The 24,358-nt window shown below is 41.6% G+C and overlaps 1 protein-coding gene across 5 annotated transcripts in view; it reads right to left on the reverse strand.

Moving 5' to 3' along the window:
* The window catches only part of sema5ba (sema domain, seven thrombospondin repeats (type 1 and type 1-like), transmembrane domain (TM) and short cytoplasmic domain, (semaphorin) 5Ba), a 229,250-nt gene that overhangs the window by 195,532 nt on the left and 9,360 nt on the right, over positions 1-24,358 (reverse strand). Inside the window, exon 1 of one of the 5 annotated variants that reach the window (XM_044132808.1) lies at positions 18,741-19,367. The exons of 2 other annotated variants lie outside the window; for them this stretch is intronic. In XM_044132808.1, the coding sequence (XP_043988743.1) occupies positions 18,741-18,780 (40 nt within the window). In that variant the 5' untranslated portion in view covers positions 18,781-19,367. Of the gene's footprint in view, positions 1-18,740; positions 19,368-24,358 lie in introns of those variants that run through there. 2 more of the 5 variants (XM_044132806.1, XM_044132810.1) reach the window with 2 other exon arrangements.

Below are 24,358 nucleotides of genomic sequence, written 5' to 3' on the forward strand. Positions count from 1 at the left end.
TTGTAGTGAAAAATGAAGGACCTCTCAGAGCCTGTCGAGCTAAACTCGTTTTAGCGATTTAAGACAATTCAAGCTGAAAATGTTTATGTCCCAAGGAAAACAATGCTAATCGATGTTAGCAATCTGCATTTTCACAAGAGACCGTAGAGAAAATTTGCCCTCGTGTGTGTTGCGGTGGTAAGCTTTGCTCTCTGATCAGCTGTTGTGATAATTGTGGGATAATTTCCAAAAAGCTACTAAGAGACCGCAGAAAAGCACTGCCTTGGGCGACATTGCCAGTGTTGTTTGGCTAAAGAAAAATAAGAGTAAGAGAATTAAAAATAGTCTCTTGTGAAAGTGTAGATGGTTAATATACACCAGTATAAAGCTGTATCCTAAGAATGTGAATAGTTTGAGCTTGACTTGTTTTGAAAAATGATCTAAGAGCACCTGTTAGCCCCCCAACCCAGGGACTTTATTGAACTTTTGCACAAAGCCAAGGTAAAATGGCATTCTGTGTCCACAGTAGTAGTACAAATCTGTACTACTACTGTGGACACTTTCAAGGCTACAGTGTTTCTGACCCGAAAAGTGACAGAAAAACAACTGTGACGACTTTGTATCCTCCCCAGCTAATGCACAGGAATACTGCTGCTGCGATTATCAAACTGGGATTCTTCAATAAATATTGACTCTTTCCCCCCCTCTGTAAAACTCCAGCACGGCTTGGCCGGGCATTTGTCCTTATTTCCACTCGAAAACTAGATTAGAGGCCGCTACCTCGGAGTATGCACCGGCCTTTTCTCTCCAAGAGTGGTTCTGCTGATTGGAGTCTTGCTTTTCATATTTAGCCAATTATGTCTCTGTAATTAAGTTTCCTTATATGGCTCAGTAAACAGAGCGTGGTTTGTTGATCTACAGATGTTGCCCTAAGGCCAGGAGAGAACATACTGAATTTAGTGCACACAAAATGATTTTACGCAGCTCTGTGTTGCCCCATTAGAAATACTCAGCCTATGCTTTAAAAACAATAAAGCCGTGATTTGTTTGGTAAAAAAATAAAAATAAAAAATTGTTTTTTTTCTAATTCACAGTTTCCCGCTGTTCACCGTTAGCAATGCTAACCAGGCTAATAGCTAGCAAAAGATGTTGTTGAAGGCTTAAAATATCAAAATGATCTGTGTTTCATTCCTGCATCTTCTTATGCTTCACTTGTTTAAGAGAAATCAGAAATCCCAACAACGAGCCTCAGGAGACGTTATTTTTTATCATGCCGCTGTACGTGATTGTGCTTCATTTGGTTCGCTCTGAGATACTCCAGCACGCTGTACAGGTAATTGGTCTCCAACATTAGATGTTACTTTTTTTTGTTTTACTCCACATTTCATTTGGCTCATTCTACGTGTGCACACCTCAAAACCTTATTAGCAAAATGAAACAGACACGACACGACTCCTTGTTGTGGTTTCAGTGAGCGACTGTATTCGTGCCAATGTTTTTAGCTCGATAATCAGGCGGCATATGCTCGCGAATAAATTTGCACAACGACAAAGTCGGCCTGTCGGGACCAGGAGAAAAGAACAGGAGTGACAAAAGAATAAAAAACTGGAGCAGAACATCGGTGAGACGTGTTTAAAATGTTTAAGATGCGTAATCTTCCATGCTTGCTGGAGGAAAATTAATCCTGAACAACATGAAAAACCTGATGGACCAGTCAGATTAGGGTGTACATTAGAACTATTTCAGTTTGGAGCTGAATTTTGAGCCTGGATGCAGCGTTTCTTGAAGAAAAGACAAAAGAGGCGATACTTATTTGACAATATAACACAGTAGATTAATTATATCCGCATTATTTATTCCTGGAATCTAAAGTTGAGACCCTCAGAGGGACCAAGAGTAAAGTGGACTTCTTCAACTCATATCTCAAACATTTCAGAGAACTAAATGCAAACTTAATTTTTGTCTACCCTTAAACCGCCGTCACGTTTGTGTTAGACTACTATTCACGGATCTATCAGAAGATTTATCAGGAAATTGTAAACAGTCCGACATAAGAGCAAAGTCGCGTTTTTAAGCGGATGTGAACCTGAATGGAAACTACACCTTCATCTTCCACGCATAACAAAGCAGAACACGACAAACGACACAAACTTACTGGACCGTCATGCTTCCAAAACGCTTCAGATTCCCGCGTCACATCTCCGCAGAGGGAAAGCTTTAACAGAACCAATACAGCAAAAAAAATAAATAAAAATAAATGAATAAATATCCAGCTGAACTCCCAGACTTAGTGGGTGGGAAAAAAAAATAAAAATACAGCAAATCAGAGCTGGATGCTTCAATCACTTACACATGTAAATATATATATACGTGCTCTTGAGACGAAAGTGTTTGTTTCCTGCCACTTGAACATTTACACCAACACACAGTGAATAATCTCCGATGTGTGGGCTATGGATGCGCTAAAAGGATTAGTGATTATTAATTAGGCCGTATGACAGCAGTTTGAAGAGGGGGGAAAAATTAAAAATGAATAAAAAAATACCCCCACCAACATATCCCCCCACTGGTCAGATGCCATAAACTGGAGAAGTGTGCAGAGCTGAGCAGAGTACATGTAGGCATCAGTGCTTTTGAGGAAGAAAGGAAGCTGGTGGGCGATGAGGAGGAGGAAACGAGAGGCATGAAAGGGATACAGCAGCACTGCAGTGCCGAGTGAATCCAAAGAAAGGCACATCTTTTGGGAAAACTATCTGTAAAAACACACACGGAAAAAAAAATAAAATAAAATAAAACTTGACAGTACAACAGGAAAGGGGGATCAATTGCATTACGGCATTCAGCATGCCTTTCAGCTGCTGCAGCTTCGTAGCTCATGTGCTTTTATACCCTCCACTATGTAAATTAGAAGCAGAACATTAAGTAAAATGTCCCCATCATCCTAATGCATTATGTGCATTAGGCAAACACACTTTTTTTTTTTTTTTTAGCTTGCAGCACTAAAATAAACCGGGTAAAGGACACTACGTCTCTTTGGAAAAGCAAAATTAAACGGAAAGACAGCACAGGTGACATTTTAATCAAACGCTTCTCTCCAATGGCTTCAGCAATTCACTCGTTATCAAAATCAATGGTTTAAAATATAATGCTGTAGCTACAGCGCCTCGTGTAAGTAATTGATTCTATTCCAAATAAAGGCAATAATCATCTTTTTTTGGCTTTTACGTCATGCATGACTGAATATAATTGCTCCTTTCCTTTTTTGGAAGATGTTCAACATGGACATTCAACATAATGTCATTAGGCCTCCTAATATTCTCGGCAGACATCTGTGAACTGTAAAAATCAGAGATAGGATTTAAGAAAAATTCTAGTTCTTTTTACACTATAAAGAACTGGTTAATCCCAAATTACACTATTTGTTCTTTAAAAATACTTGCATTCGAGGTCGTAAGATTTGCATTGGGTCGATATGTCCAAACTGAACTAAAATCTTTCACATCAGTTCAAAAGTTTAAAGTGAAATTTAAACAAAAACTTGTAGTCTTCCTTCTATCTGAGGAAAAAATTACATTTATCAGAATTTAGGTCTGAACTGCAGCGTTTAGAGACGTTTTTGGTAGATTTAGCAGTGAGTAAAGTCTGCTCAGTCAGCATGTGACCACCGCTAATACGTCTGCTAACCTGTGTGCGACTTCTTCTATGGTTTTATTTGAGTAAAACGAACTGTGTTCTCTGCGTAAATTAAAATATCACATTGTGCACACAAAGAAGGTCGATTGTGAGCGAACATACAGTGCTAAATTATATTGGACCGAAGAAAGAGCCTTGTGGGACGCCGATGAAAAACATGGAAAACCGAATTTACAATTTCAAACACAAAGAGCTTGAGAACAAGAAAGAAAAATCTGAATAAAATTAAGCAGCTTTACAGAAACTTGTATCAGTGGCTTTTCTTCTTTTTGAAAGACAGTATAGAGAACAAAACAACTTGAAAAAAACAAAAAAAACAATAGAAATTCTTTAACAAGGTGCCAGGAAGCCTTTTATGCCGAAAAGTAACAGATATGTTGGTTTTCTGAAATGAATAATTGTTGTAAATAATCATCATGTAGATGATCTTGTATTTTTTTTTTTTCTTTTTACACAATCACGGAGCCAGAGTTGAAGACAAGCCCTCACGTCTCTAAATACATTTGAAAATGTGCTACGCTGCAGCTGTGGAGTCCGAGGATACGAACACAAAGAAGAAGAAAAAAATGGAGCTGTGTGTTGCAAAACTTTGTAGAATACAAACAGGATACCGCTGGGATTCTTTCAAGATTGTTTCTGCAGTTGCACAATGTTGGGTCTCCATGAAAATCAATTCGAACTGCTGGAAGCCCAGGCTGACTACTGAGGTAGGTGTGAGGACAGCACACAATGAACAGACAACATATTCTCTGAATATATACGAGCAAATTGTGGGAGCAAAACATATTGCACAGCAGCACTGATTGATTGATTGCTGCCTCAATTGTTCATTCTCATCAATTTAAAGATTATTGAAAACCATAACACAATTATTCACTGCCCCAAAAAAAAAGACCCAGAGAAAAACTTATTCACAAAGTGACATGTGGCCAAATGTGCTTGTGGATTACGTCTGAAAGCAGGATCACGCTGAAATAATATCTAAATTACGCAACGAGAACGATTAAACCAACAATGGTTGTTAATTAGCATGTAAATTTGAGCATGTGAACACCAGGTGCACGGCAGTCAGTCTGAACAGCGAGGCCTGTTTACCAAGGAGAACCTCCTCATCCGCATTCACGAGCCTCTCCGTGAGCGCTCGACTGGAACAAACATGTGCTCGTCCCTCCTGCGTGGGACTGCCTCTGCTGGCTTTTGAGTAGCTTTGGGGAGGACGAAACAGGCTGACGTCTTGACAAGTCTTCCGTTTCATCCCTAAAAGCCTCAGGACTTGTCATCCAAAAGACAGCTCAACCTCCTCCTCTTTTTGGCGAGGATGTCAAATACGAACAGTTTTCATGACGACGGAGGAACGACGGTGAAGGCATCAGTAGCAAAATCGCAAAACCTCGCAGTTGTAAGTCTCTTCTAGTAGCTACATCGAAGGCCTGTACAGGGTGGGCCGTACGTTTCCATACATGGGAGAATGAAAATGTATATTTCTTTTATATTTCAGATACCCAAGAAGATGCGTTTGACAAAAGAGCAAAGAATTGAAATCATACTGAGGGCTGGATTGGGAAGCAGTCGCATGGTTGCACAAAACTTTAACAGAAAACATGGAACGAGCGTCACAAGCGACACTGTGGCAAAACCTATTTTCAAGTTTCAGAAAACTGGAAATGTTGCAGATCAACCACAAAGCGGTCCAAGACCGGCAGCAAATCCCACAAAAATAAAATGTCCAATATAAAATGTTTATTTCTATGTATGGAAAGCTATGGCACACCCTGTATAAACGTGATCAGGGATTCCCTCGGATTATGATGAGCCTGGCAGCCTGCCAGGCTGAATGTCATTTTATCTAAAATAGGCTTTTCATACATCAGTAACAGTGATGGTGGGTAAAGAGTATCATTGGTGGGCGTGCTGTGGTGGCGTAGGGGATAGCACGACCCAAATTTGGAGGCCTTCAGTCCTTGACGCGGCGGTCGCAGGTTCGATTCCCGGACCCGGCCGACGTCTTCCCCCCTCAACCTCCCCCTTTCTGTCAGCCTACTTTCAAATAAGGGACACTGGAGCCCACAAAAGACCCCCTGGAGGGGAAGAAAAAAAAAAAGTATCATTGGTGAAACGGTTCAAAGCAAAGTCTGAGCCTAGGTGTCTGGGGTTTTTTTAACCATGGAACTGCTTAGCGACTGCCTGTCTCTTCCTGTCAACACTCTTAATTTAGTCAACTAAAGCAACAAGTCACGGATAAAGGATCAAACAATGTTGGACACGTTCTTTTTCCATAGTCTGAATGGGCAGTGATGGAGATAATGAGCCTACACACGACCAAGAATTGTTAATATTAGTGGAGCGGCTGCTAGATCCGACAGAGTCCTAGCTAGAATGGATGCTAGCACATCGTAAGAGCATCGTTTCACTTATAACACTATATAACCTTTGGGATTGATGCGAGTCAGGTAATATTTCTTTGAATTTATTTACTTATAATAGAGCTGGCTGACTACCTAAATAATTACATGAAGAGCAAAAAAAATTATATTTATCTCAATTGAATAATTTTGTCCTTGTATTTTTTTTTTAAGATTATAGTTGGCATTCTCAATATAGTTTTCCAATAACACATAATTACCTAACAATATCTTTATATTTCCTGTCAACCTTTAACATTTTTTAACACAAAAACACGGCGGACCCCTCTAGCACCGTCACCACCAGGGGACTTTTTGGGAGATCCCTGCATCATGTTTTTATGGTCACTTTTTATGTCTAAACACTGCAACTACAGCTGTGACCAAAGGTTTTGACAGACATGCAAATGTTGCCCCTCGCAAACTTTGGATCACCACTGGATGTCCAATGATTCACTCCGAAGACTTCTATTGTTTAATAGTTTAGAAATCGATTTTATTGTGTTTTGTTGAGTCAGAAAATTAACAACTATTCATATCCTAGCCCTATCGAAGCACTGTGGGTGGCAATTTTTTATTTTTTGCCATCGCTGGCTTTGTGCAATGAGAATGACAATAACACTAGTGAAACAATGGGCAGAAAAAAGAAAGGGAAAGCAAAAACGAACCTTGTTTGTGAGATGTCCCCTGCGGGGAGAGCTATGGTTATCTCCTTATAAATAATTCATCTCTCCTCAGTTCTGTTCTTCTTCTCTTTAAAGCGCACAAAGTAAACCAATGCATTATCGCCCTCTTTGAGGCTACAGTGATAACTGTTTATCTCTGTGGTTCAACAGAACTAAAAGTACCATGGATTCTGGGGCGTTCTTGTCGGTATAGTCCAGGTTTCTTTTGAATAGGTCCTACCACTACTGTTGTTGTGACGCTCCAGCGAAACTTTGACACAACGGCCACTGCAGTGACCGCATCCTATATCTGTTAGCACTGCTAAATGTAATCAGAACAGGTCATGCCATGCCTACAGGTACTCTGATGCTGTCTAAAAATGTAATCGCTCCATGCTCTGGAGGAACATGGAGCTTAATAGATTTTTAATGAATGAAAGCGAGGTCTGTTACAACACACACAGTCACAGCTAGCCTTGCTAGATGCTCAAAATCTGTCCGGTGCACACACTCCGCTTTTGCTTCTGAACATAAACACTGTGAAGTTTTATTAGTTTAAATCACAGCTTTGTTGTGCCAGCGGGAGTCCTTTCCCTCTCTCTGCTGCCACACACACGCAGCTGAACAGGGAGTTTTTTAGAGGCAAATCATTTAAAATCTGCTCCAGATCTTCTCACAGCGCTCACCCAAAAGCGTTTGCATTTACACTTGGGAACGTGGCGGCCATGACGCAGTCTTAAGTCTAACCCTATAATTGTCTGATTATACCGTCCTCTTGCCCGGTTCTGTGACTCGCTCTGCCGCCACCACCCGTCTCCTCTCGGCTGATCCAAGCTGCGTGGACGGCGGAGCTTCCATGTTGTGACTTCAAGCATAGCACCTTTCTCAAAACATGCAAACTGAAAATTATGTAATGGATAAGGAGTGGATTCAGACAGGCAGGCGAAAATAAAACCTGTTTCGGTACGTTTCGGTACTTTTGGCTGTGATGGTGTAGTAAAAGCAAGGAAGTCAAACCAGAAGTGGACGCTACCTTACCAGGAACCGCAGCGCCAGACATTTTCTAGCATTGCTTTAATTCCAGGAAGTCAAGTCAGATTACCAGTAGGGAGGTACAACATTTAAAACTACCCTTAACCTTTGGGGTCAACTTTTTTGATGGCAGGTTGCTAATAATTTCTGCTTTATGTAATTATTCAAATCACCTCAGATTCCATTTTAAACTCTTCTAACAACCATGTTTTCCTACATAACGTTTAGTGTTCACAACATATCTCATTTGTACTTTTGTTTGCAAATACAACACAAACCAAATCTCTGATGTTGAATATCACGTCGTTTTAGTGCTTACACTCATACACTTCAGTAAACGCAGCTAATCTGAGAGCAAATAGAAATAAATGGCTATAGGATTTCACCTTATCCATTTTATCCTAATTTTTCTAGATTTTTTTGAAGCGTGAATCGTTGACTCACAGAGCCTAAGCTTGGCTAAGTACGTTTCCAGCAATGTAAACCTTCTTTTTTTTTTTTGCCATAGCAAACCCTAGAGCCAGACCCAGCACCGCCCCAGGACACACAGCTTCTGCTTTACCGAGATACACACAGCGCTCAGAAACATGCGGACGCCTCTTCTGATCAAGTCTGTTGAAAAGACTTCCACTGTGACGTTACATTGTACTGAGACTGTCTGTCATTCCCCACAGATGCGTTAGCAGCAAATAAATGCTTGCAAGCACAATGCGCTTCGCAGCGTATGAACTTTTTCTGCTAGTTGTGACTTTTAAAGGGGTAGACTGAAAACGATTGGGTCTTTTCACCTCAGTTTCCCTCTCACCCTTCGCTCCCATCTTCATGAAATGTGACGCATGTCAAAGAGACCAGATCCAGGGGGATTCTAAATTGAATTGATGCTGGAAAAAAAAAAATACTCAAAGTAGTGAATGGTTGCAAACAGATCGGGTAAGAATTGTTCTACCTTCACGTAAAAATGATACATCATAGCACTGCTATAGCACTCTCCGCAGGTTAGTAGAGGGAATATCCTCAGTCGATTTGAGTGAAATGTTAATGTCTTGCCACATTGTTAAAGTTGGTGGGGATTTTTTTTTTTTACACTTATTGACTTTTGTTTTTCCCTGTGGTCATTAAGCTCACAGAGCAACACGTACTGGCCAGCTTTCAGGCTGAAATCTTAGTAAATAATTGATACCTGGGATATCGATTTCCAGCATTGCAGTGATATTTTTGGGAGGAGTTAAGCAGAAACCCTCAAAAGCAGCAGCGTATGCGTGATTTATGGCCTCTGGACGCATACAGAAAAAGCTGTGGATTGTTTTACGACACGTAAATACAGTAAGCCCGGGGTCATTTTGCATTAGGGTCATTATTTACGATGCAATGCGTGTACGTGGCAGAGGTGTGAAGTGATGGACGGCGGGGTTTTGGCTGGACTCGATCAACGGGAATCCCAGCCGGAGCCGAGACCGAAGGAGCCGGAGAATTATTTGACGGCTTGTAGTGAGAAGCGGAATATTTTCTCGAAGGGAGACGACGGTTTCCATCATAAAGCGCGCCCGACAGAAGCTCGAAGAGGAAATTAAAATGCCGTTTCCGATGGTAAGGGGAGTACAGTAGGAGAGGATGAAAGTAATTAATGCTGGACGTGTGACAAGATGAAGGGCCAGATGTAAACCATCTAGGGGCCTGGGAATCAAGCTCCCAATCAATCTCTTAAAAGTGCAGGCATCAAACACCCATTCATCACTTTGGAGTGAGAACCACGGAAAGAAAGTGGCAGGTTTAGCTTTTGCCGAGACAGCAGCGGGGACAGGAACGACATCTGATCAAGTAATTTGGTGTTTACTGCTACACACACTCATCCTTCATGCGAGCAGTTAGCTTAACAACTCTCGAAATGGAATAAGTTAGCAATTAAGATCGAATTGCAGAATGAAGAAATGGGTTCAAATTACACGCGAGGCAGCAAGGAAGGCTATTAATTTAGGTTCAAAGAGAGCATGGCCTCAGGGTGGGGGGAGCAGGATGGATAACTGGAGTGTCTCACACCGTCTGAGCGCAGGTGCCGGCCGCCACGTTGATTTTAATTTCCCCTAGGCATGATGACTGGATCGACACAAGGTAACTAGCGCGCATGCATTGACAAACTTTAAAAAAAATAAAAACAGAGAAGTTGAGGTGACCTTTGAGGAACCTCTACAAGTCAACGCAAAGTACTGTAGTTGACAGGTGATAAATTATGAAGTGGCGTTTCGTCACCCAGGCAGGGGACTAAACATTTTCTCTCATAACTCTCTACATGTGAGGTAATCGTAGTTGGGATTCAGCCTTCGCTCCTCCGCTAACCCTCTTCAGAACAAGCAGATCAAGCAGCTGGACGGGACGCAGCGAATGAGGCGAATGTTGCTCCCATCTTTTGTTTAACATGCGTCTCGCTTCCCTCCGGAGTCCCGAGAGCCTGTTTTTGATGTTTGAAGAGGGGGGGAGGACAGTTATTATAGTTACCATGTACTGGACAGAGTCAAGGAATAAGTGAGATTTAAAGAATTTATGACTGTAGTCCATTTCTTTTATTATATTGGACGGTTTTGAAAATGGATGTCTAAAATAGTCAAAAGAAAATGCAGCTTGTAAACTTGAAATACATGGATTTAACGCTATTTGATGTGCTTTGATGTAATTTGATTCTCGCAAAGAAGCCAATCCTGGAGTGGCATTCATTTTCCTGGGTGCTGATTGGCTCTAAATGATGTTCACTTGTGCAACAGTTCTTTTCTGGGGATTTTGCACAAAATCAAGAAAACGATCAACAACCTTTAACCTCCTCTTCATGAGACTGATATACAGCCGCGTCTTCAGTCAGAGACTATTGCAGAGCCGCCGGGATACGGACCGCTACAGGAGATCCTTCCTTCCCACAGTCATCCGCATCTACAATAAAAATCTTGAATAATGTGAGCTACAGAAACCTTTAACTTAGATCACCAAAGCACTTTTGAACATGAATTTGCCGTTGAGTTTTGTGTGGACAAAAATATTATTATCTATTATCTCTCTTTGTACAAAACACGAGTCTTCTCACGCACACTTGGCGACGTTGAAAAGTGGGTGAAAAGAACATCTCAGACATTCAGCCTGTCATTTACGGTGAGTGTGTGTGTTATCCTTGTTCTCCACTGTTGGCGTGTTATTTCAGCGAACGTATGAGGGCCACTCTGCATGAGATGTGGTTTATTCTGAACAGTTCGGGTGGAACATATCAGCTGCTAAAGGGCTGATAGTCGATGGCCAGTTTCCATCGAGGTCACACAAACATTAATTCTATAAAAACATTTAAAATGAACCTTCTTCTTCTTCTTCTTCATTTTTTAAACATTTTGCATTTATGCTGGGATGGACAGTCTCGCTGAATGTTGTGAAGTGTTTCATCTAAGATGTTGTTACACACTAAGAAAGCTAAAAGCATTTTTTTAAACAAAGACAACGTAGGAAAAAAAACCAGAATTAACTGTGTCTCACGTTTAAGTAGAGCAGCCAATATTAAACAGATTTCAATTGTTCAATAAGAAGGCTAACGGAAATGTGAAATATGTTTTATTCTTTAAAAAAATGCAACAAAAAAAGAGAAACAGCGAGTCTATTTTACTCAAAGGATTTTCATTAACGCAGACAGAAATTTAGACGTGACACTCCCTACAGATTCTCCGCTAGCTTTTAATTTTTTCCTCACAACATCAACACAGTGTATTTTCAATTTTCAAACCCAGTCACATAAACTTTGACGCTAACAAGAAGCTAACCTCTAAACTGGGAAGAAAAAGATTGTTTTTAAAAGTCTTCTTTACATTCCTGAGCCAGCTGTCTCTGTGTGTCCCTGGAGGCCAGTGCCACCACACACCCACACACACACGCACACACATGCACACGCACACGCCCACACACACACACACACACACAGTCAGAGCAGAGTCAGCACAGAGAACTGTCCTGTCCTCTGTCCCCACTTTCAGAAAGCTGCTGTGCCGAATTCAGACACGGTGTGTTCCTGTCAATGTGTTTGAAAGCGGTGATGTCATTTCGCTGCAACACAAATCTGTGTTGCCCGAGTCATCAAACGTCAACTTCTCAATTTATTCATTTTTTTTCTTCCTTTTTTTTTTGTTCAGTTATTATCCCGCTTCAGAAATATGGAAAATCAAACTGAATAAATTACTGACACTCTAAAGCAGAATATGTTTGATGCCATTTCCACGTTAGTTAGCGCGCCGGGCTTGCAGATCATGGCGCGTTGCTCTCTCTCTGTGACTCACTGTAAGATCAGTCTCAGTTTTCAGCTGCAAATTAACCCAAACTCCAGGACAGACCAGTACTTCTCAAGTAGAAAGTTTCTTAGAAGTAATCACACTCCATATTTCAAATACATTTTTAAGAATACATCATTTTAAAAACTTTTTGCAAGTAAAACTTTGAAAAATGTGGTATGAATTTGTATTCAGCCCCCTTTAATTTGAAACCCCTGAGTAAAATACCTGCCTCAACAAAACCAAATCCACCTGAGTGTAGTTTATTCTCAACGTAAATGAAGCTATTCTGGGGACGCCTGGGCAGTTTGTTAGATAACACCATGACAGCACATAGTTGTGCAGAGGCAGCATTTATCAAATAAGTCTGAAAAACATGGAGAAATCTGCCAATAAGACAGTGATGCTGTTCAAAATCTGACCTTTTATAGAATTTAGCCATCAAATGACACAGACGCATGTAAAACAGAATGTAGTTCCAGCATTAAAAAAATAGGGTTAATTTGTTCCAAGTAATCCAACTAGGTTTATCCAAGTAAAGATATTAAGTTCATTGTGATCTCAATGTAAAATAAACATGAATAAAATAAGTTTAACAAACGTCATTTGATTACATGTGACAAATTAACACTTCTTTTTAAGCTAGAGCATCATTTCCTTCTTTCAGTGTGTGTGGTGAGAAACTAGCATCACCCTGAGCACAACATCCCCACTGTAAAGCACAGCGGAGGCAACGTCATGCTATGGGAATGTTTGCTTGGGTTTTTTTTAAGTTAACAGGAGGGTATATGAAGCTAAACACCAGGTAATCAAGCCGTAAGAGGGTAAAGAATAAGAAGTTTTCAACTGCATAGCACATAAATTATTTGATATAAATCCTGTTGTTGGTTTATTTTGTTTTGGATAACTTTGTACCTGAAAATAACGACGTGGAAACAATATTAAAACTAATTTAAGACTGTAAACGCTGTAAAAAAAAATCACAGTTTTATTTGAACATCCAATGAATTCCCTCATACCAGATGCACTCGCAATGAATGACTATATTCGCTCCCGGCACATGAGCTGCTGTGTCAACAGTACAGTTCGTTATAGCAGCAGCCATGTTGTGTCAGCAACAGCTGCAGAGCAGTGCAAGCTCATGGAAATTACATAACAAAGCAAAAGACTAATATTTCAGTGTCAGAGTCCCAAATGCATTCCATGCTGAAGAATGCAAAAATAACAATTCAATGAAACCAGAAGCGAGGAAAGAACTCAGAAAAACAAGGCGAGGAAACACAAGGATCAACTGCATCCAATTTTCAACTGGAGACATAAACATTCGGAAAAATAACGGAGCAAAAGAAATTGATCTCTGACCACTAAACACAGGCTGCTTTGGCCCCGCAGCAAACTTTCACGTGTTAGTTATGGGTGTCGTCGCAGAGCCCCGTGTCATACTCGCTGTCCTAATGAATAGGAGCACATCTCTGGTTAAGCGAGAAGACGTGTGGGCACAGCCGCCATCACTCCTGGTTTGCAAATTGCTAAGGGTGCCTGGGCTCCCTGCCAGCGGCGGCCTGCTGTCGAAGCAGCAGGAGGGCATCAAGACTTGTTAAAGCCAGCTGCTGTTTGTAGAACTAAAACTCACAGAAACAGACTCCGGAGAGGGAAGTAAACAGGGAGACGTTTTTTGTTTTTGTTTTTTTTTTTTGTTCTTGCTTTTTTTTAGGGACTTTCCGAACGAGACAAATCGTCTAAATGCGACGAAATGTTACGAGTCAGCAGGTGCGCTTAACAGAAAGCAAAACAAATCGCTTACTTCAACAATAAAATGAAGGAGGTTTGTTTGGTTTGTTTTTTACGTGGCCCTGCCATGTTTCGAACGAGGTGGCCGCCTGGTAAAGCGGCAGCGTGTCGCAAAGTGCTGCTGCTTGAACTCCACCAGGAGAACCCACAGGTGTTTGGTTCTGGTGTGAATCACCAGAACCAGAAGCAAACATGGAGAAGCAAGATTCAGTTTATGTGCACTAGTAATCTGGTACAAACGTCCTGAAAACTGCCAAACTGCTGAAACACTGAGTTCCTTTAAATCTAGACTTAAAACCCCACCTGTTCAGAGCTGCCTTGGATTCATTAAAACTGGAACGTTGATCAAACAAGTGGTGCACTTTGAAATGAAAACAATAGATTTGCCTAACTGAGCCTGTTTACCTTCACGTGGGAGCTGGAGAAGGATGGTTATTGCTGCAGTTTATCCTCTCGGGTGGAGCGTTACGTCCTGCACACGAGATGAGGCGATGCGCAGTGTTGGGCTCACGAGAACAAGAGATCAGATTTTACCAACTCTGAGTGATGCTTCAGGCTTTTTGCAATCAGTAGAAAGAAAAAAAAGTCCCAGTGTGAAAAGAGCATGAGTCATAAAAATGATCTAAGAGGCACAATGGAGCAGGCTGATAAAAATGTTTTATTATAGATGGCAACGTGAATAAAACTGGTTGTTTTCATCTGTGGCGGTGACAAAGATTTTTATTTATTTATTTGTTTTTAGGTAAAAGTGAAGAATCCCCCTTCCCTTCTTCGGTTGTTTCCAGAAACAAAGTTATGTTTTCACAAACTTTGTATTAAAATGATTGATATTCCAGCGTTGACTCATCCAAATATTGCACTTATTATGCTACTATATATATATATATAACATTTAACATGACTACTTTTTGTGTTTCCAAAAGCAAAATACTTCATGAACCTCCAAGTTGATTTTAAAGAATCTCTGTTCAGTGCACAACCAGTTCTGGTGTTAATTCTTTTCTTTATTTTAGGTTTGTAACGACTGATATAGTGTAATGCCATCCAGATTCATCAAAACGAACGACACAAAGATCTTTAGCTGATGCTAACTTTAGCAGTTAATGGTTAACCGGTGTTTGAAATGGTCCCATGCTAACACTTAACATAAAAGGGGTTATTATGTATTTTCTAGGCAAACTGTCATTTTATACCACCGTAAAGTAAAAAATTTTACTTTCAGTTATTATAAAAATGCAGTTTGTGTCAAATATAACGTAAAAGAAAATTGACCTGACATCATAGATGTATCTGACGCCTTGAAATTGGCCTCCGTCTCTTTAAGGAGCTCCTATTCTTTCCGACACTCTCCCGCCATCGCGTGATTACAACAACGCTTCTCCATGATGCCGTTTAAAACTGTTTTTTATTAGCGTTTAACTGGGACGTAGTGAGTATGATAAACTCCAGAACAGAATACAGAGCTCAAAAGAGTCAATTTTGCTTAACATCCACCCTTTAAAAGCGGTGGAGAGTCATCATCAGTATTTTTGTAACAGAGCGTCTCAATATGGAAACAGCGTATTAATTACCTCTGCTCATACTTCAAAATAAGAGCCTCAAATATTGACAGGATGCCGAGCCTGAAGCACTTATGTTCACATACCGTAAGTAGCTTAAACTTATTCACCAGGCAAAGTCGCCTGAATGACAGTAACTAGACGATGCATCATGAGTCAGACTTCACGTTGAGGAGAAACGTCGCAGCCCTTTAATATTGCGAGAGGCCATGTCCTTTTTTTTATTCAGGATGTTACCATGTTGACGCAATATCTTTCGCTCTGGAGGAAAGCACACAGGACTCTGCTGAGGAAGAGAACCTCGCAAGTGACTCATTTGCAACTTATTCTAAATGAGACCGCAACTCACAAGATCCGAAGTGCAGATTGAAAACCATAAACTCACTTCAGATTTTTCACGTTTTGAGTTAATTTTTTCCCCCCATTGGATAATGTACAAATGGTTCCGCTTACAACCAAACAAAAACTGCTGCCTGGCCTGTCGATGTTCAGAGTGTGACTCTGAACATCGACAAACTCAGAAAAATTGCTCTCTCTATAGTCCACCCAGAAGTGCTGGGACTATAGAGAGAGTCTCTTTATAGAGAGAGTCTATGGTTTCTCTCGTTAGACTCCTAACACTTCTTGATGAACTATAGAGAGAGTCAGCAGGATCTGGTGTGAAGCACAAAGCTGGATTATGTCACAACTAATGTCTACACTGGAGCCATAAAACTTTTGATATTTTTCTGTTTTGAGGCTTTATGCCCCAGCACAAAGTGGCACATCTACCAGAAACCAGAAAGAACTAAAATGGTTACCGTTTATAGGAAGATGTCGCTTCCACTGCAGCTTTGTGCCGACGTGACAAAGGTAATCATGTTCAACACATAAAGAAAAATGACAGCATTTTTAGAGCAATGGCAAAAAGTAGACCTATTTCTCGCCTTTGTTAAAAAAAATGTGTCCATTTTACTTTGTGTTCCTCCATACGAACTGCAGACATGATCGCATTACCTGAGCGCGCCAAATACCCATCGTTCTGAATTTTATTAAAATTGGCATAAAGTTTTTTTATCTTCCAAAAACTCTTCTTCTCTTTTGTTGAAGCCAAAAAGCCATTAGCATGAGCCGCAGGAAACGCATACTTCTCCTGTTGTCTGCTCACAGTTCCCAGAGAGCCTCATAATTCACTCGGACCAAAATGAGACGCGAGAGAGGCGTGCGGAAAATGAGAGAGCAGCATGAATCTAAACAACACACACAGAGGCCCCGTCTGACCCCTTGGTAATTGCCAGCGCCGGCGCATTGATGTGACAAAAGCATTCATCTATCTGTCTTGATCATCCAGCCAGGTGTTCTTGAACCCAACAACCCGGTGCAGGTTAATCAGATAAATAAAACCCCGAGAGTTGCGTTCAAAATGAATTTGGTGCTGCGGAGACGAGGCAGGCGGCTCTGCGCTGGGTTACAGTCTAAGAAGCTACGGAGGCGATGCGAGGAGCAAGACTGGGAGCTTTCTCCGTTCTTTAGGTTTCTGTGTTTAGCGAGGAGCAAGACGTATTTCTTTACGTATGGATTATTAAATGTGAATATACACATGGACGCATGCTAAACTCATCTGATAATACGTTCCCAAACTCCATCTAAACACGTTCAAAATCAATAGATTGGAATATTACTGAAAAACTTTTATTTCTTCAACTCAGTTCAATAAGTGAAATACGCTTACATAGATTATTCTTAGAGGGATTGTTTTCAATTTCATTGTTTTGGATTATAATGATTTTCTGTCAACAGCTAAACACGACATTTCAGATCAGGATATTGAATCAGACCAATAAAAACATAAAACACAGAAATATTGGTTAAATAAAAGACCTATGTTTAATACCTGCTTGAGAGATTGCTGTGTTCAAAAGGCATTTTTAATTTGACAAACAAACTTCATTGGAGCGCAATTCATGGAATATGACCACGTATTTCTCTGGCTGCATATAAACAGGTTATCTGTCTATCTATATGTGTGCAGAAATGGTTTGGGGACGACAACGCTGAAGTTCTGGAGTGGCCCAGTCAAAGCCGAGGCCTCAGTCCGGCAGAATTCGTAGCAGGACGTGGAAAGGCCTGTTCACGGTTGATCCACACGCGATCCAACAGAGCTTGAACAGTTTTGGCAAGGAAGAATAAAGTAAAAATGATTGAAACCTGTTAAGATTTTGGTGCCACATCCAAAACGAGCATGACAAATCTGTCAAGTTGTTCCTAATCCATCCCCATCTCTGCAGCAGTGGAGAGCGAGTTTTGCCAATGTTTTGACCATTTAGTGAAACACTATACTTTGAGAACCACTACTGGGACCTGAGCCACAGTTTTACAAAAAAATAAATAAATAAAAGCTGACGCTGACCGCGGGGTCTGATGAATGGGACCGAGACTAGCGAGGGCGATCGGAGGCGCGCATTCCCTCTGAATGCGGAGGTTCCAGCAGCTGATTTACGTGCAGCTGAAAGCTGGCTCAAAGTATCTGTGGACCTAAGAGGACGAGAAGATCCCCAGGCAGACCCGTCCCTGTGAAAAGGACGGACAGGTGTGGGAAAAAATGGCGAGGTAACGTGCGTGAATGAGTATGTGGCTGCATCATTCATCAAGAATCGACATATTTTTAAAGCAGCACCAGGTAGTCTGTAGCAGCCATGACATGGACCACAAAATTGGAAAATAAAAAAGGATTTTTATTGAACCTTTTTAAATAAAAAGGACGAGGTGTTTTTTTTTTTTTTTTTTTAGCTGTCTAGAAATTGGTGTACTTCGCAGAATACCAGTGGAAACACTTTTTTCTTATCGTATCACAGCAATTTGTCTACGGCAACAAAGCGCGTATTTGTGGGCGCTGGCCTCATTGGACGATGCGTTTAATGAAGTGCTTGTCATTCAAAAGTGTGCTATCCGTCCGTGGCTCTTCTGTAAAATGTGCACCCTAAAAAGCCGCAAACGGAAAGGCTCGTAAGTACGAGGGATTTTTCCTCCCAAGAGCCTGAATCAGACAGCGATGTCTTCTCTTATGGCGGATGAGCGTGGGCGCGTGGCTGAAATACAAATATATCTAATGCAAGTGTTGACATCATCCACGATTTTTAATTATTTGGAAGCATGTTCACCCATGACGTTAATTCCACTACTAATTTAACGGAAACGCCACAATTGCGAATTTGTGGGGAGGTTTTTTGTTATTAGAATATCGAAAAAAAGTTTTGCCCACATTGGTACTGGAAAAGCAGCTCGTACTCTACACTCTTTAACATATAACAGGGTTGAAAGGGGGGGGAAAAAGCTTCTTTCTCTACTCACACGCTATGCAACACGGTGCCTGAATCAAAGCTCCTTTCATCTGCTGTGGTTATGGAGGGAAGGCAGGGAAAGTCCAGTGATGTGAAGTCTTTAACAGAGGGGTTAGCAAAGTCCGATCCAGGTGCTGCAGCGAAGCTTTGAGGCTTTTTCTATCTATCACAGTCAGACTAAGGTGTGCGTGCAACTATATTTGCAACGTAAATATAATAGGTGGTATTTATGACGTGAATACCAACGTCCTCAATCATCTAATCCCAACTCTGTAAATATCAGCCTCTCTGCGTCAGTGTGAGGGTTGGAATGAGAGCGCGCGCTTGGCTGCTTATCTCCGTCATGCAGATGTTTGGCCGCTGGTCTTCCATCACTCTGCTTCCTTGTTAACAGGCTGCAAGCTAACTGGAGTGTCACATATGACACATATTGCCGGCTCCTCTTCTTCCCCTTCCGGTACGAACCACTTGTTTGAAGTTCCAGCCCTTCCCGGACGCATTTACTACCACAGGGAGAAAAAAAACATAAACGCTGACGCGAATATTTTTGCTTCTCATCATGCGGGCGTAGAGGGTTGATTTTCAGGCGACACACAGGTGAATCTCATTTCTTCTTTAGTCTAATCCAAAAATAATAATAATTCAGTATGCCTCGGCTTTAATCCACCAATTCGGAGAAGTAATTTTCCCCCCATAATAAATAATTTACATGATTGCGATTTGAAAAAAAAGAAGAAAAGAACTTATTCCCACTTTCTTCTTTTCGGTGAGAAGACGGTGACTTGCGGGCCTCCGAGAGCCGACCGTCTCTGTTTTTGCCAGGACATTAATCACTGTCACGCTCCTCTCTACTCTTTCCGTGTCTGCCTGAGTCTGAAATAGACCCACCGCCTCGCCACCCTCCCCCCCCCCCCCCCCCCCCCCCCCCCGCTCCGCCCCGGCCGAGAACCACCTTCATCGCCATAGCAACCGAAGCCAACCCGAGCGGAGCTGTGGACGTAGTGGGGCACAAAAAATGTGTTAACAATCGAACTCTTGCCGCTTGAGGACGCAGGACCCGACGCGTCATCGCTCCTGTTGCACGCTGTCGGACCTGCTTGTCAGACTTGTCAGTCGTGAAAGATAGCACAATCTTAGCACATTGGACTCCCAGCTGAACCCCGCCATGTCAAAAAAAATAAAAAAAATAAAATGATGTCAAAGTTCCTGTTCTTAAGCCTCCACACTCAGACATTAAGTTGGATTCATATTTTCATTATGTTCTCAATGTGTGCCACCCCTTGAGCTGGTAATTAAGGCCATTCTTACAGCGGCCTCGGCTACAACTCTCAAGACCAAAAAACGAGCCTCTTAACGTGTAACATGGATCACAAATCCGCCATTTTGGCAAACAAAGAGCCGAATCCCCCACCGATTCTTTGGCTCGACACCAAGAGCGTTCTGGCAAGAGGCAGAGGAAAAAAGGTCAACGCATGCAGGGGAGCGATCCCTCCTGAACGTCTGGCAGGTTAAGCTTGAGCGCAGCTTGGTGCTGCTCGCTGGGACCCGGGTCAAATGAAAGAAAAGAACGAGAGCAGACAAGAAATTGTAAGCCGGTTTGATTCCGTGAGAAATGCAGAGCCGTTTTTTGGGGGGGTTTGTTTGGGGGGGGTTACATCTGATACAGGGAGCTACTAGCTGTCACACGAAATAATATCTGTTCTCCATTATTGCCTCTGTTCTGTCACTGGAATAGAATGTTGTCATTTTGAGTGTCAGCAAGAGATATTTATATATTTAATCTGAATCCCTCTGAATCAAACAAACCCCATCTCAGTCCTGGCACATTTCTTCCCTTTGTTATGAAAGGCTGTGTTTTCACCCATTATGACCTAAAGCTCCCTTTAAAAGCATTCTAAAGACTTTTCTGTGTCTGAAAATACCCCCTACTAATGGAATGCGTCTGAAAAAAAATCCTGACAGAATTGTCACCCTAACCCTTTATTTCTTCTCCCTGTGATGCAAACAAAAACACAGACGGGATTTCAAATTGTTTCCTTTTACTGAAGGCACAGCTAAAGCTGTGATTCGTTCGGACGATGACGCACGTGTCAAAAACCCACTTTTAAAATGATGCTGCAAGATGACAGAACCTGCTGGAGGAGAGGTTGTGATTTCGTTCCGTCAGAAACTATCTGTAATTACATGTTTGTTTTGTTTCTTAAATACGCAAAAACACGTAGCAGAATTTGCTGGAAAGACACACGCGCGCTTGGATACGTCGACGTCGAGAATTATTGATTCTTTTTTTGTTTTGTTTTGTTTTAAACGTGTGAAGTATCGCCAAACTGGTGGCATGACTCCACATTTTCGCTCCACACGTTTGTTGTTCAGTTTCAAGGAGTTATTAGACATGGTGGCAAAACTTGATACTGCTACTGCGCAAGTTGCTCGACAAGTTGTTGCTAGGCAACCAAAGACCGAGTCAGTTAATGCCGTTCACCTTGTTTAGCTCGCTGTTAGAGGTTGAGCTGTGCAAGACTTTCTTCTGCCTACACCTCCCAGAATGCTGTGCAGTTCTGGCTCGGAGTTCAGTGAATATTCTATAGATTGAATACTCCATCAGATGTATTATCTATTGATATTGATCACGTGTTATTGATTTGTCCCTTATTTTGACCCTAGTGTGAGTATAAATGTACCAAGCAGTATGTTGTTTTTTATTTTAGTCCTTAAGCCAAAGTGGAGCCCATTAGCTTTTAGTCTTTTTAATTGTATTTTAGAGAAATTATGTTACATACATAAATAGGCTGTAAACACAATTGTAGTTGTTAGCTAGAGGTGAAATGATTCCAAGTTGGCAGCAGTAAAAAAAACAACCTGATTCTACGTTTTTTATTAGCTTTTTTCTTTTGTATTTAACTTCTTTTACGTTGGTGTACAGCACCTTGGTCCCACCGCCGGTGTTGTTTTAAGTGCTCTCTATGCATAAACTGACTTTCATAGAAGGGACAGAGGAGGTCAGGGACATCGTGCAAACGCCGCCACTCTGTTGGAAAACAAAAACAATTGATTAAAATGACAATGATGTCTGTCAGAAGAGAAAGCAACCGCAGAAAATAAATTTCTCTCCTAAACGCAGACAAAACGGCCATCTTTCCTTACATTGTAACCAAGATAAAAACACAAGATACACAGTAGTGAAAGCAGCCAGGTTAACTTCCCGCTGTTATTGTGTCTTATGCACTTGCAGCTGCTCTGCTGCAGTTTGCCTTCGTGGATCTCAGTTAAATCTCTGTGTAAATTCTGAATTAATGCCGCTGTAATCCTCCTCCTCGCTATCTTGACCGCAGGTTGTCATTCTGCTGTAATTCTGACCTCTGGGCCTGTATTCACTTCACTAAGCTGCTCTGACAAGGCGACCTCAGGCCTTTCCGTATCAATTTCTGCATAATTTTATTCTGTTCTTCTTTGTTCTTTTTTTTCTCTTCCAAATCCAAGAGCAAACGTACTGAGAAGAGATGCATTGTTAAAAGAAATAAGGGTTTTGAAAGGAAAACAATCACACTTAACCGAGTCAAACAAATTGCTCCTAAATTCGCAGAGTTTCAGAAAATATGCTCGTTTTTACAAAGAGCGGTCCCTGTTAACACGCTGCCAAGTACACACAGTCAGAAGAGCGAACACAGCAGTGAGCATAAGCTCACAAATAGTTCTTGTGAAAACAGTGTGGTAACCGAGAGATGTAATTATGCGCAACTCGCACTCCTTGAGATGCAAGGTTAGTCCTTTCATAAGACGAACAGGAGAGAACATTTCCAGGCTCTTTTGTTTTTTACCGGGCAAAAAGGAGAATACGAGATGACGACGACTATAAATGCTACAGTCACAGAGCAGTACTGTGCATTTGAAATTGTTGGTATTATGTTTGGCTCTGACTGGCTCGTGAAAGTCACGCATTTTCTAAATCTTACATTTTTTGTGAATTATATGTTGGCTGAGATCAATTCATTGATTGTTAAAGAAGAGTTAGCTTAGTCCGCTTAGTTTCTCACAAAAACTTCTTATGATTTAGAGCAGGGGGGCCCAAAGTCGGCCCTCGAGGGCCGGCATCTTGCATGTTTTATTTCTCTCCCTGGTGGTAGTAACAACCTTTTCAGCAAGTCAATGTTCTTCTTAGACCTTCTAATGAGCCATTGTTTGATCCAGGTGCGGTAAACCAGGGAGAGAACTAAAACATGCAGGATGCCGGCTCTCCAGGACCCACTTTGGGCACCCCTGATTTAGAGAGGCCAGTTCATATTTTTGGGACTGTGGGAGGAAGCCGGAGTATCTGGAGAGAACCCACATAAGCACAGGGAGAATGAGCAAACTCCACATAGAGAGACCCCAGGTCGGGATTTGAGCCCAGAACCATCTTACTGTAAGACAACAGTGCTAGCAGCTGTTAGTTTGTGCAGAAATTATGCATTCCAAGCATTGTGTACTTGCATTTTTGGATGCTAATGTAAGATTTAGCCAGCTGGACAGAGTCCGACAGCAGCAGATGCTCACATGTATGCCAGTTCCCAAAATGCTAAAGGTCGCAGAGTGTTGGAAACATGAGAACGAGGAAAACAGACATTATCACGTGACTGATTTCTTTTACTACCTTAAACCCAATCTCAAGATTTTGCAACATTGTGCCGGCCTATTTTCCCTGTAACATTGTGCGGAAACATCTTCTCAAACATCAAGACGACAGGAATGGAGAGTAAAAAAAGGAGTGAAGCTCAGGGACTTAAACTGACAGTTCGTCATTGGCTACTTGTACCTTTTTTACTGCTGTGTTATTCTCCAAGCCAGAATCTGGTGAGGTGTGACTGCTCTGAAGCACATTGAGGGTAGAATCATTTGAAAAATGCTACTAATCCAAACCTTGGCATGTGGCTGTCCAATTATACGTGTTACAGGAACGGAGAGGAGAGGCCAGCTGGCTGATTTTGCCAGCCGCTACTACCCAAGCCTATCAATAAACGACAGAGCGTCCAAGACCACACGTATTCACAGCTGTAAACACAGACATTCAAATAAACAGCCACATTCACCAGAATCAGACTGTGGACCGGCAGAGATCCATGTGCGGTGCTGCTCTCTAATGAGCCAGCTATGTCCCCAGAGGCAGCTAATCACAATCCGACTCTGGAAACAACAGCCAGCCTGACGAAACTTTAGCACGTCGGCGACCCTTCTCAAATTTGTCTAATAGCCTTCGAAATCTCTTGCACTTACTCAATACCACACATAATGTACAGTGATTTATAGCAGGACGACGGATAAAGACGTTTTTAAGGTCGCTCTGCTTATTTTCAGAGCATGAATTCATAACTGGATAAGTGCCCCAGGAGTTTCGAGTGTGCCTGCCTCCAATCCCGGTTTGAAGGGCTTACAACAAACCTATTATTACAAACTGAGTGATTCTGTGCGGAAGAGACAGGGCCATTTCAGAGAACGTTGGTGGTAAAATTAAATCCTATTCCACAAGGAGATCTTTTTTTCTTCTTCTTCTTATTAAAGTAGCATACAGAACCATTAAAAGGCAGCAAATCCTTGAAGAAGAATGCTTGAGGATTCAATGCCACCGTACGACATCAGTCATTTTCCTATAAA

The sequence above is a fragment of the Gambusia affinis genome, linkage group LG11, assembly GCF_019740435.1.
Source record: "Gambusia affinis linkage group LG11, SWU_Gaff_1.0, whole genome shotgun sequence".
Classification (NCBI taxonomy): Eukaryota; Metazoa; Chordata; class Actinopteri; order Cyprinodontiformes; family Poeciliidae; genus Gambusia; species Gambusia affinis.